The 12,936-nt window shown below is 42.7% G+C and overlaps 1 protein-coding gene across 2 annotated transcripts in view; it reads right to left on the reverse strand.

Moving 5' to 3' along the window:
- Positions 1 to 1,267: 1,267 nt before the first annotated feature.
- Positions 1,268 to 12,936, reverse strand: part of nol7 (nucleolar protein 7) — a 29,048-nt gene continuing 17,379 nt past the window's right edge. For both annotated transcript variants that reach the window (XM_084326836.1, XM_084326837.1), the window contains exons 6-8: positions 12,338 to 12,459; positions 8,666 to 8,743; positions 1,268 to 1,957 (exon numbers count right to left, since the gene is read on the reverse strand). In XM_084326836.1, coding sequence (XP_084182962.1) covers positions 1,884 to 1,957; positions 8,666 to 8,743; positions 12,338 to 12,459 — 274 coding nt within the window. In that variant the 3' untranslated portion in view covers positions 1,268 to 1,883. The remainder of the gene's footprint in view (positions 1,958 to 8,665; positions 8,744 to 12,337; positions 12,460 to 12,936) is intronic.

Below are 12,936 nucleotides of genomic sequence, written 5' to 3' on the forward strand. Positions count from 1 at the left end.
TTTTCTTTTTCTTTTTCTATAAACTATTTTAAACTGAATTGTATCCTTTTAAATGAAAATTTGTGCTTGGAAAAATACTTAGTCCTTGAATTTCATTTTGCAATGTCTGGGAACCCTGGGTAACGCCAAGGCAGAGTCCTTGACGAGATGTACCGAATCCATCTTGTAGCGGTGACAGTGGCTTGTCTGGTAGTCTGAAGTTTCCCGGTGTGTTGAAGTGTCCTTGAGAAAGACACTTAACCCCTAATTGCTCGATGTGCAGGTTGGCACCTTGCATGGTTGCCTCCGCCATCGGTGTGTGAATGTGAGGAACAAATTGTAAAGCGCTTTGGATAAAAGTGCTATATAAATGTATATATAAAAAACATAATGCTAGCACTTGTCTGAAATGCTGCGTACCACAGTTGTCGGACCACTGATGGAACAGCTAAAGGTTTTTGATCCCAATTACACTTAACTGGTCAACATGAAAACCCTAGTTTATTTTTTTCAGCAATCTCTTCTCAACCAATTTGGGTCGTTTTTTTTTTGGCAGCCATTTTCATTTATTCGTACATGGAATTGTTAATCCAACTTTGGTGCCTTGGTGACTCAAAAGAACACCAACATTTGGGGTAATTAGCTTAGTCTTCTCCAGAGAGACAAGAAGATAGATACCAGTTCTCTGTGCGTTCAGTAAGCTATCTGGCTGCATGTTAGCCTAGCTTAGCACAATGAATGGAAGCAGACATGGCCGGTTAGCCTAGGCATTGTCCAACTAACGCCTTTCCCGAAGGCTACCCGGCCATGTCCGCTTCCATTCATTGTGCTAGGCTAACATGCAGCCAGATAGCTTTCTACTGAACGCACAGAACTAGTATCCATCTCGTCTCTCTGAAGACGGTAAGCTAATTTCCCAAAATGTTGGCGTGTTCTTTAAGATCTTGGTGTGCATGTTCCATCATGGCTGCAACACCATTGTAATGGTGGCATTATTCTTTGGGCCAGCCATACTTAATACAGTGCCCCAGTGGCAACGTTTATTTTAAAGTCCAACTAAAACATGTTAACATTCACTTTACAACTTAAAAAGATATATACAGTATATTTTCTTTTTCGTAGTTTGTTCATATTTATATTTTCTTCTCTCAAATCCTGTTTCGAGTTCAAATTGATTGTGGTTTGCACTTTGAATATGAAAACTTGTCCTGCTGGACTAAGTGAGTTGAGTAACACAAAACAGTTGTAATGACATTGATAAATAAAACCTTAAATACAAGTATTTCTTCTTACAAATAAATTTATTTTAACATGTATTTGCCACGTACAAATATTTATTCAGTTCTTATGCATTTTTAAGCCTTAGAAATTAATGATCATTGAGTTTATATAATGCTTTTCTAGACACTCAAAGCGTTTTTACAATATAGTGGAAATTGTCTCCTTGGGCTACGCAGGCTCAATGGCTGCCATACACTGGCACCAGGCACACATCACAATGGCTGAACGGCTCAGGAGACAAGGCTTGACAGCCAATTAAGGTTGGAGGGATGATTAGGTGGCCTTGATGTCAGAGACCTGATTTGGAATTTTAGGCCAGGAACGTCGGGGAGGGGAACCCCCTACTCTGCGATAGGTGCCCTGGGTTCTTTTAACAACCGAGATTCAGACCTGATTTTTCGACCATGCAGTTTCCTTGTTATGTCAATCAAAATGTCCCCAGGCATGAACCTCAAGAGTTTCTAACGGGTCTGGATAAGTGTAAGCTATGGCCCGGCCTACTACTATCCACACAAATCTTATGAGCCTCGTTACACGTCCAGATCTGAGAGGTGGTGGAAGAGGAGGGCATCGTGGAGTCCAGAGAGTCAGGAGGAGAGGAGGGCATCGTGGAGTCCAGAGAGTCAGGAGGATGTCATCTTCTGGCTTTGGATCCAACGCTTCTTAAGCTTCTCTGCTTTCTCCTTCTCCTTGAAGGCTGGAAGACAACAGACGGTGTTAGAAATTGGACACAGCGTAATGAATACCGGTACTGGTGTTTTGCCTGTTTTGGGGGGGGTTTAGAGCACTCATCTTGTAAAGCCACATCTCCCTCACGACTCAAAGCAGTCTGAGGTGGCGTGGAGCTATGTGCAACATTGTTCCAACCGAGGTTGGATTCGATTCACCTTCAATTCTATCAATTCTAAATGTAAACAAATTGCCGTCTACCTCCCGATGACGGGACATTCATTCTGATTTAGTTGTCGAGTCAAAAGCTTTTATCATTTGAAAGAAAATCCACTTCCTGAATTGAAAGTGAGTTGAACAACATGTACAAACATTATTTAAACATGCAACCACAGTTATATTATATTGCAAACCCTGTAATTAGAAATGTATTTCTTCACATATCACAGAACCACATGTATGCATTTCACCTGAGGGTCAGAGCACAAAGTCAGCCATTTGCAGAGCAGGTCGGGGTTCAGTGCCTTGCTCAAGAACACTTTGGCTGTGGTGGGGGATTGAACCTGGGATGGTCTCTAAACACCAGGCCAGACCTCTACCCCTCTTCTATTTCACCACCATGCCAGACCTCTACCCCTCTTCTATTTCACCACCCTGCCAGACCTCTACCCCTCTTCTATTTCACCACCCTGCCAGACCTCTACCCCTCTTCTATTTCACCACCCTGCCAGACCTCTAGCCCTCTTCTATTTCACCACCATGCCAGACCTCTAGCCCTCTTCTATTTCACCACCATGCCAGACCTCTAGCCCTCTTCTATTTCACCACCCTGCCAGACCTCTACCCCTCTTCTATTTCACCACCCTGCCAGACCTCTACCCTCTAGCCCTCTTCTATTTCACCACCCTGCCAGACCTCTAGCCCTCTTCTATTTCACCACCATGCCATACCTCTACCCCTCTTCTATTTCACCACCATGCCATACCTCTACCCCTCTTCTATTTCACCACCCTGCCAGACCTCTAGCCCTCTTCTATTTCACCACCCTGCCAGACCTCTACCCCTCTTCTATTTCACCTGATCCAAGAAGTACATCTCTATCATGTGGCTCTTTGGTAAATGGACTGCAGTTAAATATAGTAGTAGGACTAGCATATCATATTAAATATAGTAGTAAGGCTAGCATATTAAATATAGTAGTAAGGCTAGCATGTGAAATATAGTAGGGCTAGCATATTAAATATAGTAGTAAGGCTAGCATATTAAATATAGTAGTAGGGCTATCATATGAAATATAGTAGTAGGGCTAGCATATTAAATGTAGTACGGATAGCATATTAAATATAGTAAGGCTAGCATAATAATATAGTAGTAGGGCTAGCATATTAAATATAGTAGTAAGGCTAGCATATGAAATAGTAAGGGCTAGCATATTAAATATAGTAGTAAGGCTAGCATATGAAATAGTAAGGCTAGCATATTAAATATAGTAGTAGGGCTAGTATATTATATTAAATATAGTAGTAGGGCTAGTATATTAAATATAGTAGTAGGGCTAGCATATTAAATATAGTAGGGCTAGCATATGAAATATAGTAGTAAGGCTAGCATATTAAATATAGTAGTAGGGCTAGTATATTAAATATAGTAGTAAGGCTAGCATATTAAATGTAGTACGGATAGCATATTAAATATAGTAAGGCTAGCATAATAATATAGTAGTAGGGCTAGCATATTAAATATAGTAGTAAGGCTAGCATATGAAATAGTAAGGGCTAGCATATTAAATATAGTAGTAAGGCTAGCATATGAAATAGTAAGGCTAGCATATTAAATGTAGTAGTAGGGCTAGTATATTATATTAAATATAGTAGTAGGGCTAGTATATTAAATATAGTAGTAGGGCTAGCATATTAAATATAGTAGGGCTAGCATATGAAATATAGTAGTAAGGCTAGCATATTAAATATAGTAGTAAGGCTAGCATATTAAATATAGTAGTAGGGCTAGTATATTAAATATAGTAGTAAGGCTAGCATATTAAATATAGTAGGGCTAGCATATGAAATAGAGTAGTAAGGCTAGCATATTAAATATAGTAGGGCTAGCATATTAAATATAGTAGTAAGGCTAACATACAAGCGATATAGTTTGGTGGAGGGACTATAAAAATTATTGTAAATGGAGTCCAGACCATTTCAATTGCATGAATATGAATAGATGAGTCATACTTGTTTTCCAGGTATTGGTCTGACCACGTGCATTGCCATGGAAACCGTAAACCTCTTACCATAAATTCAACTTTTCAACGCTACATTATGTGCAATAGATCTATTTAGTTTGTTTCAGCATTTCAGAAAGGGTTGAAAATCATACACATAAGTCACTTTCAGTGGCGGACTGGGACACAAATTCAGCCCGGGACATTCAGACGCACCAGCCCACACACCGGCCCACGCACCGGCCCACGCACCGGCCCACGCACCGGCCCCGAAACCGGCCCACACAACGGGCGTTATGAAACACTTGTCCAGAGGAGTCAACATCAGGGAGACCAAATCTACACACCGCCCCTAGATGTGCACTCATGCACAGTGCACACACACACACACACAGACACACACATACATATACCGTTACTTCCCGTCATTGGCATATGTTTTTTTTTACTAACATCTTAGTGCCTCATTAGCCTAGGGATTAAGGATACATGAAGTATTAACTACACCATAATAATATTGAGGTTTTGATCCATAGAAAGTAGGGATGTCCGATATTATCGGCCTACCGATATTATCGGCCGATATCGGCATTAAAATGTGATATCGAAAAATATCTGTATCGGTTTTAAAGAAATAATATTTTATTTACATTTCTATAACCTTTATTTACCCAGGCAAGCAAGTAAGAACCAATTCTGATTTTATTTATTGTCAAAAGTATGCATAATGTTGTGTTAATTCCACAACAAGAGATATGTAATGTTAATTACCTGAAATTATTCCATTTCTTGGGGCGGGAAACCCTGCATATGTTGATATCGGTTGATATCGGTATCGGAAATTAAGAGTTGGACAATATCGGTATATCGGTATCGGTAAAAAAGCCAATATCGAGCATCCCTAATTGAAAGGTCTGTGCTACACAATTTCAGTTAGATTGGATTTATTGTCCTTTAATTTGGCACTCATGACATTAGTTGCTTGCCGTTTAATCAACATTGAAAGACCCCCCACTTCCTCCCAGACACCCATTCCAAGAGCCTGTTTTTTCTCTCTCTCTCTCTCTCTCTCTCTCTCTCTCTCCTCAGAGTCAACTGCATAAGAAGAACATCAGCAATCAATAATAATGGCTTGAATTCATACAGCGTTTTTCAGCCTTTTGAAAACACCCAAAGTAGTAGTAGTAGTAGTAGTAGTAGTTTATTCAGTCATCATCTCACACAATACAATATACCCCATCATTTAACAATATTTGATTTTACAGTGACTGAAAAGGTACAGACTGAAGCATAATGCTTATATATGCCTGTCCTATATTCTTAACAAAAAATTAAAAAAATTGGCGGCTACGTGGCGTAGTGGGCAAGGCGCTCGCCACAAATACTGGAGACGCTGGGCTCGCCTGTTCGAGCCCAGCGCTCCACATTGCTTTCAGTTTAGCTGGTCGTTCATACTAATACACATTGGCCGTATTAGGGGGTGGGAAACTGATGGGTGGGGATTGGGCGTTGTGGACAGCGACTCCTACAGGTCGGTTGGTGTGCCTGCGCAGTAGAATCAGGAAGTGTCGGGGGCAGCGTGAGCCTCCCACGCGTTACTCCTCGCCACTGAGAGATCGAGCTGCGCAGGTGAAAAGATGCGACTGCTGTTACCTCAAGTACCGGAGGGGACTTGTGCTATGTATGACTTAGTCCACATTGCAGCCGGCTTGTGGGAGGCAAGAAACCGCGTTCGTGACAGGGGAGGGTTGAATTGGATGATACGAAATTGGGATGGGAGAAAATGTAGAAAATGGGAGAAAAAGTGGATAAAAAAAAACAAAAATTAAAAAAATTAAGACTCCAAAACAGTATTCTAAAAGAAAATAGCAAAAGAAAACAGTATTATTCACCCCTGTAGTTTTCAAAAATAGCTTTACAAATTTTTCTTAAAAACCAAAAGCGAATTACTCATTCTTAACTGTATATCAGCATTGTTCCACAAAGCGCTTCACAGAAACCATCAAGCATTCACACAGTCATACACTACTGGTGGTTGTGAGCAGCATCAGCAAACACAGCTGCCCTGTGGCAGACTGACGGAATCATGTCTGCTAATCAGCGCCAACCACCATCAACAACCCTCATAAATAGATTCAACATTAATGGAATAGGCTAACTACCAACTTAGCTGTAGCAGTTAGCTGTTATATGCAATCACATATGTTTAACTACAGGGTAGTAGTTGACCTAGTTGTTAGCTTAAGCTAGTTAGCTGTGGTTATTTACAAACATGTAGATGAGACTAATCATATACAGATCGAGAACATGGGACAGTTGGGAATTCTAAGGTACATCTTATTTAAGCATGTAAAATGGCAACTAATCAATTCAATCAATTAGATTACCAATATTATATCAACATGAAAATTTGGAAGGGAACATAATAGTATTTTATTTTAGTATTTACTATTATAATATTAGTAGCCGATTAATTTGCAGCCCGTCCTAGGTTCTGATTGGCTCTCTAGGTTAGCACTTTAGCTTCTGATGCTGTGGTGGGCACTAGTCCTAACATTGCTAACTAAACTTTTAGTCCGAGAAAAAACGTCACGAGTCACAACTATTTACGTCCACGTGCTGTAAGGAATCAGGAATACGGAAAGCACATTGTCTTGTAATAGAATGACTGAAATCACTGCAAGAGCTAGTATAGGCTAGCTAGCCCTCATGAACCGGCAGACACCAACAGTAGAATATGCACTAGGCTACTGCATGCACCTGTCATGTTACTGTTGGTTCCTTCCACTTGAACTTCATCATCATTAGCAGCAGCAGCGGGTAAACATGTCTGTAATTTTAGAACATTGTTCTGCGTCTTTTACTAGCAATTTTAGTTTTTTAATTCTAGCTTTTTCAGCTCCACCCTTTCTTTTTTTTGCATTCTCCATTTCTGCGCTTCTAGGCCTACTCGCGGTTGGGAGGAAACGTGAATCTCATTCACTGATGTCTCATGTCTCATTCAAGACTGGCTAACAAAAGCATGTCTTTCACTTAACACCAAGAAAACAGTGTGTATGATGTTCACAAAGTCACCAGTAGAGGTCACTCACTCTAATGTGTTTCTGGGAGAGGCGGAGCTGGACATTGTACATTCATTCAAGTATCTTGGGGTCACATTGGACTCTACATTGACCTTCAAAAAGTCATGTGAATAAAGTGACAAACAGTCAAGTTTAACATCGAAAACTTCAGGCAGATCAGGCCCTGTTCAAGGATGTTTCTGCATTCAATGATTTTATCACACATCGAGTAGGCCTACTGTTTTATCAACTGGTCTCTTTCATATGTCACTACTCTTACACCAATATAATTACTCTACAAAAAAGCCATAAAAGTATTTGATAGGAAACCAATTTCATTTCATCACTGTAATGTTTTAGAAAAACATAACATGCTAAGTTTCGAGAATTTCCAAGTTTTCAAATATACTTGCTTCATGTACAAGGTTCTGCATGGACTTGCCCCTCCCCCATTGAATGAGTTCATCCAACAGAAAGCAGACACTGGCATTACCACCAGGGCCATCAGTAGAGGGGACTGTAAGGTGCCTTTTCGGTATACCATTGCAAAAACTGTGTTCTCTGTTAAAAGTGGTAACTACTGGAATAGCCTGCCAGTTGTGATTAGAGAGTGCCCTACATACTCCATGTTCAAGACCCATCTTAAACTGCATCTTAAGGCAAACCAGAACTGTGATCATTTTTAATCCGATTTAGTTTATGCAACTTGTTTATTGTTTTATTGCCGGCCCACACACTGGCCCACACACCGGCCCACATAATGGCCCACACACCGGCCCACATATGGCCCACACACTGGCCCACACACTACACCGGCCCACACACTACACCGGCCCACACACCGGCCCACATTAGTGGCCCACACACTGGCCCACACACTGGCCCACACACCGGCCCACACACTGGCCCACACACCGGCCCACATACTGGCCCACACACCGGCCCACACACCGGCCCACATACTGGCCCACACACCGGCCCACACACTGGCCCACATTAGTGGCCCACACACCGACTCACACACTGGCCCACACACCGGCCCACAGACTGGCCCACATACTGGCCCACACACCGGCCCACACACCGGCCCACATACTGGCCCACACACTGGCCCACATTAGTGGCCCACACACCGACTCACACACTGGCCCACACACCGGCCCACACACTGGCCCACATTAGTGGCCCACACACCGACTCACACACTGGCCCACACACTGGCCCACACACTGGCCCACACATCGGCCCACATTAGTGGCCCACACACTGGCCCACACACTGGCCAAAAAAAAAAAAAGTAAAAAAGTAAAAAAAAATAAAAATAAAAAAAAGTATTTTTTTTTTTTTTTTTTTTTTTTTTTTTTTTTGGACCAGCCCACTTTGGTCCCGGCCCATCGGGATTCGTCCCGAACGTCCCGATGGCCAGTCCGCCACTCAATTATCTCATACTCACCCCAGTCCTTCTTGACAAACTGCACTGCAGCGCCTTTAGTGCGACACCTCTTGTTCTCCAGGGAGAGGAGCTCATTACCTGCAAGGAGCGAGTGGGAACGAGACACAAGAAGAGCCATGAAATCAAGCTCAATACGTTTTGTTTTTACTAGAAAATCAACTCGTTACCGCTTGAAATATATGACCTGTTATACAAACAGATAATGAGAGACCAAGACAAGACGGAGACAAATTAGGTCCGAGACCAGACCATGTGTTTTTAGATGCAAAGCAATTAATTGATTAATCAGTAAATCAGTCACTTAGCCACTGCCCCCTAGTGGTGGCTCACAGGCATGGCACTTTGTATAAGACCAGTTCAATCTATGCAAAAAGGCTTAGCATCTGTGACACTTTTGGTCTTAAAGATCCAAGGAATCTGCCTCCAAGGCATCAAGAGCTCCACGATCCAATGCGTTTCTGAACCACAGCAGATGATTTCACTGACGTTTGACTGATATCCTGATTGGAGCACAGTTCAAAATCTAATTGTATTGATCACAGATCAGGTACAAACTACGGTAATCGGATTAGGAAATTACTTTTGTGAATTGCTTTGCGCACAGTGATAAATAGATGAGAACCAGGTGCAGACAAAAGGAGTCAAATAAAAAAAAATCATTTCAAGATGAGAGTAACAGCGAACGTAGAGTGATTTTTGTTTGGACATGGCTTCCTTTGCGCTGTAACGCCTTCAGCAGAACCCCTGTGGATCTGACCCAGTTGCACACACTATCAATACATTGTCGCAAAATAATTGACCGACACGGAGTTTAGAATACCGAGGCGCCTCGCCGAGGTGTTCTAAACGTCAGTACAGCTATACATTATCCCGCTTATTACATGACTTATTACATGACTAACTTACTAACAATATACCTAATTCATTTTACACCATCGACAAGACGAGATCAAATGCAGACGCAGTTGTTCTGTGGCTCAGTCAGCCCAAATAAAGTGATTATTATTATCGCCGGCAGCCGGCAGGTGTGTCTGATTGCACTGATGCAGTGTGTGTCAGTGGGCTTGATTGCTCCAGCTGCAAAAAGCAATAATCACCGGTGATTATTGCGCGTTGCCCATGGCAGCGGTCAGTTATCGAAAAATAATTCACCGCTGTCAGGGGCTATTGACCAATCACTGTCTATGGAGCAGCCCCAGGTTCTCTCCCATGTCTAGCTTATTAGGGCTAAACTGTCCTGGCACAGGAGGAACATACCATGTGTATATTATATATATATATAAAGGGGCATTGCCGATTTATTTTGGACATAATATCACACATCCAAAGATTGTTTTGCACACATTCATTTAGTTTGACATTTTATTGACAATAGGCAAGATCTTCCTAATACTTTCCATAGTTTCTTTATTTATTCATCAGAAATTCACTCATATCCAACAAAGCATAGTAGTAGTAATCAACTCCACTTACCTTTCTGTCGGATATCTAGCCATCAATTCAACATTAGTTTTAGAGGTCTCTGGAACACTCTTAAGTTCATCATTGAGGTCAACAACCTCCTTATCCATCTGTAGTGTCTGTGCTGATAGCCAAGTGTCTCTACAGAGTGTGTCTGTGCTGACTGTAGACAATCGGGATTTATCACACGTGCGTACACAGGTTCTACACACCTACGCTCGTGCACGGTTTTACGTTTTTGCATATAGCACCGCCCATAATTAACCATATATGGTAATGAACACCCCCATGAAATGTGGAAAAGTGGACTAAGCCGACCGAACGCCTGGGAGAAATACGCGACAGGCTGACAGACATCTATTAACTTCCTAAAGACCATTGCTGCCTCAGGGCAGCGCAAACACTAATAAAGACCGTTAACCACTGTTTGCCATTGGTGTCATTAATAACCATGCTGGAATATGACTGCTTTTTCTTCGTTTCGTTCGATTAATACCCAGGGATTAAAGTTCTCAGTCAATTTCATTCCAAATCGCAACAGATTTTCCGTAAATTTTCTACCTGCATATGAGGCATACAATCTATTTTGATGTCGGTATTGCCTATATAAACAATAATACGAGAGCATATACAAGAACCTTTCTATTCACATAACTGCATTTGTGATGGAGCTTTGACAGCTACATGGGTGGTACCAGACAGTAACAGTCTATTGCTCGATCCATCTCCAATATCACGATGGACCGTGCCATGTAGCCTATGTATAGCCTGCCTATGTGATCAATAAAAACGCGAACTTGAATCCCATCATCATATTTATATGTTGCGTCTGTCCACTATGTTTGTTACTTTGTTATTCCCCCCCATATCTATGTAAAGCGACCTTGGGTCTCTTGAAAGGTGCTATATAAAATGAAGCTATTATTATTATTATTATTATCACATCTGTGCGGGAGCTCACAAATAGACTGTTAGTCTCAGTGAAGTTTCAACGGAGGTCATCTATTCTAACCAACAAATTGAAGTAGAAAGCATTTCGTTGTGACCAATCTTATTTGGAAACATGACACAAAATAATAGTATTTCTCTTTTTATTTGAAACAATATTTAATCGCGTTTGGAGGTGGGTGTTCTGCGTCTGCCCCCCCCCCCCCCGTGCCAAACAAGCAGGCCAACCTCTTGTTCGCGCGTGAGCCCGTTATAATTACACTACTGTCGCTATTTTACAATGAACTATAATGAATTACGGTTCATACAGAACACGCGCCAGTGTTGGAACTAATGCACGGAAGCTTATTTCCGCGTTGCAATAATAATATTCTACCACCGGGCACCAGGTACGCATGATCAGAGCTGTGTGTAAATATACGCACAAAGTCAAGCACACGTTCAAATTGATAAGTCACACACTTTGCTTAGAAATGATCGTACGCATGGGTTACGCACATATCTGTGCGTACGCACCATTGATAAATGAGGGCCCAGGTGTCTACAGAGTGTGTCTGTGCTGATAGCCAGGTGTCTACAGAGTGTCTGTGCTGATAGCCAGGTGTCTACAGAGTGTGTCTGTGCTGATAGCCAGGTGTCTACAGAGTGTGTCTGTGCTGATAGCCAGGTGTCTACAGAGTGTCTGTGCTGATAGCCAGGTGTCTACAGAGTGTGTCTGTGCTGATAGCCAGGTGTCTACAGAGTGTGTCTGTGCTGATAGCCAGGTGTCTACAGAGTGTCTGTGCTGATAGCCAGGTGTCTACAGAGTGTGTCTGTGCTGATAGCCAGGTGCCTACAGAGTGTGTCTGTGCTGATAGCCAGGTGTCTACAGAGTGTGTCTGTGCTGATAGCCAGGTGTCTACAGAGTGTGTCTGTGCTGATAGCCAGGTGTCTACAGAGTGTGTCTGTGCTGATAGCCAGGTGTCTACAGAGTGTGTCTGTGCTGATAGCCAGGTGTCTACAGAGTGTGTCTGTGCTGATAGCCAGGTGTCTACAGAGTGTGTCTGTGCTGATAGCCAAGTGTCTACAGAGTGTGTCTGTGCTGATAGCCAGGTGTCTACAGAGTGTGTCTGTGCTGATAGCCAGGTGTCTACAGAGTGTGTCTGTGCTGATAGCCAGGTGTCTACAGAGTGTGTCTGTGCTGATAGCCAAGTGTCTACAGAGTGTCTGTGCTGATAGCCAGGTGTCTACAGAGTGTGTCTGTGGCTGTGTGCTGATTCTTACTTGTGGTCCTCCCAGTCCCTGGTCCGTAGAGTCTGCTCTGGAGGAAGTCGAGGGCGGCTTGCTGCTGGGAGAAGGCAGCTGGTGGCTCCGTCACGCTCATCACTGTGTAGTTCCCCTTCAGGCTGCAGGAGAGACCAGACTGCAGTTAGTAACTAACCCTCCAGACTGCAGTTAGTAACTAACCCTCCAGACTGCAGTTAGTAACTAACCCTCCAGACTGCAGGAGACAGACCAGACTGCAGTTAGTAACTAACCCTCCAGACTGCAGGAGACAGACCAGACTGCAGTTAGTAACCTCCAGACTGCAGGAGACAGGGACCAGACTGCAGTTAGTAACTAACCCCTCAGACTGCAGGAGACAACTAAATATACTATTAATTATTAATACTAAATTCATCAACTTCAAAACACTACTCCTCACATTCAAAGCCCTCCATAGCCTGCCCCCCCCCCCACCAGTCTGATCTCCTTCTTCCTTACCGCCCCACCAGTTCCCTCCGGTCCTCCTCCACTGCTTCAGTCACTGTCCCGTCATCCAAACTAAAAAACGTTGGCGACCTTCTCACACTGCACCTCGCCTCTGGAACTCCCTCCCTCAG

This window comes from Notolepis coatsorum, assembly GCF_963971535.1.
Source record: "Notolepis coatsorum genome assembly, chromosome: 13".
NCBI lineage: Eukaryota > Metazoa > Chordata > Actinopteri > Aulopiformes > Paralepididae > Notolepis > Notolepis coatsorum.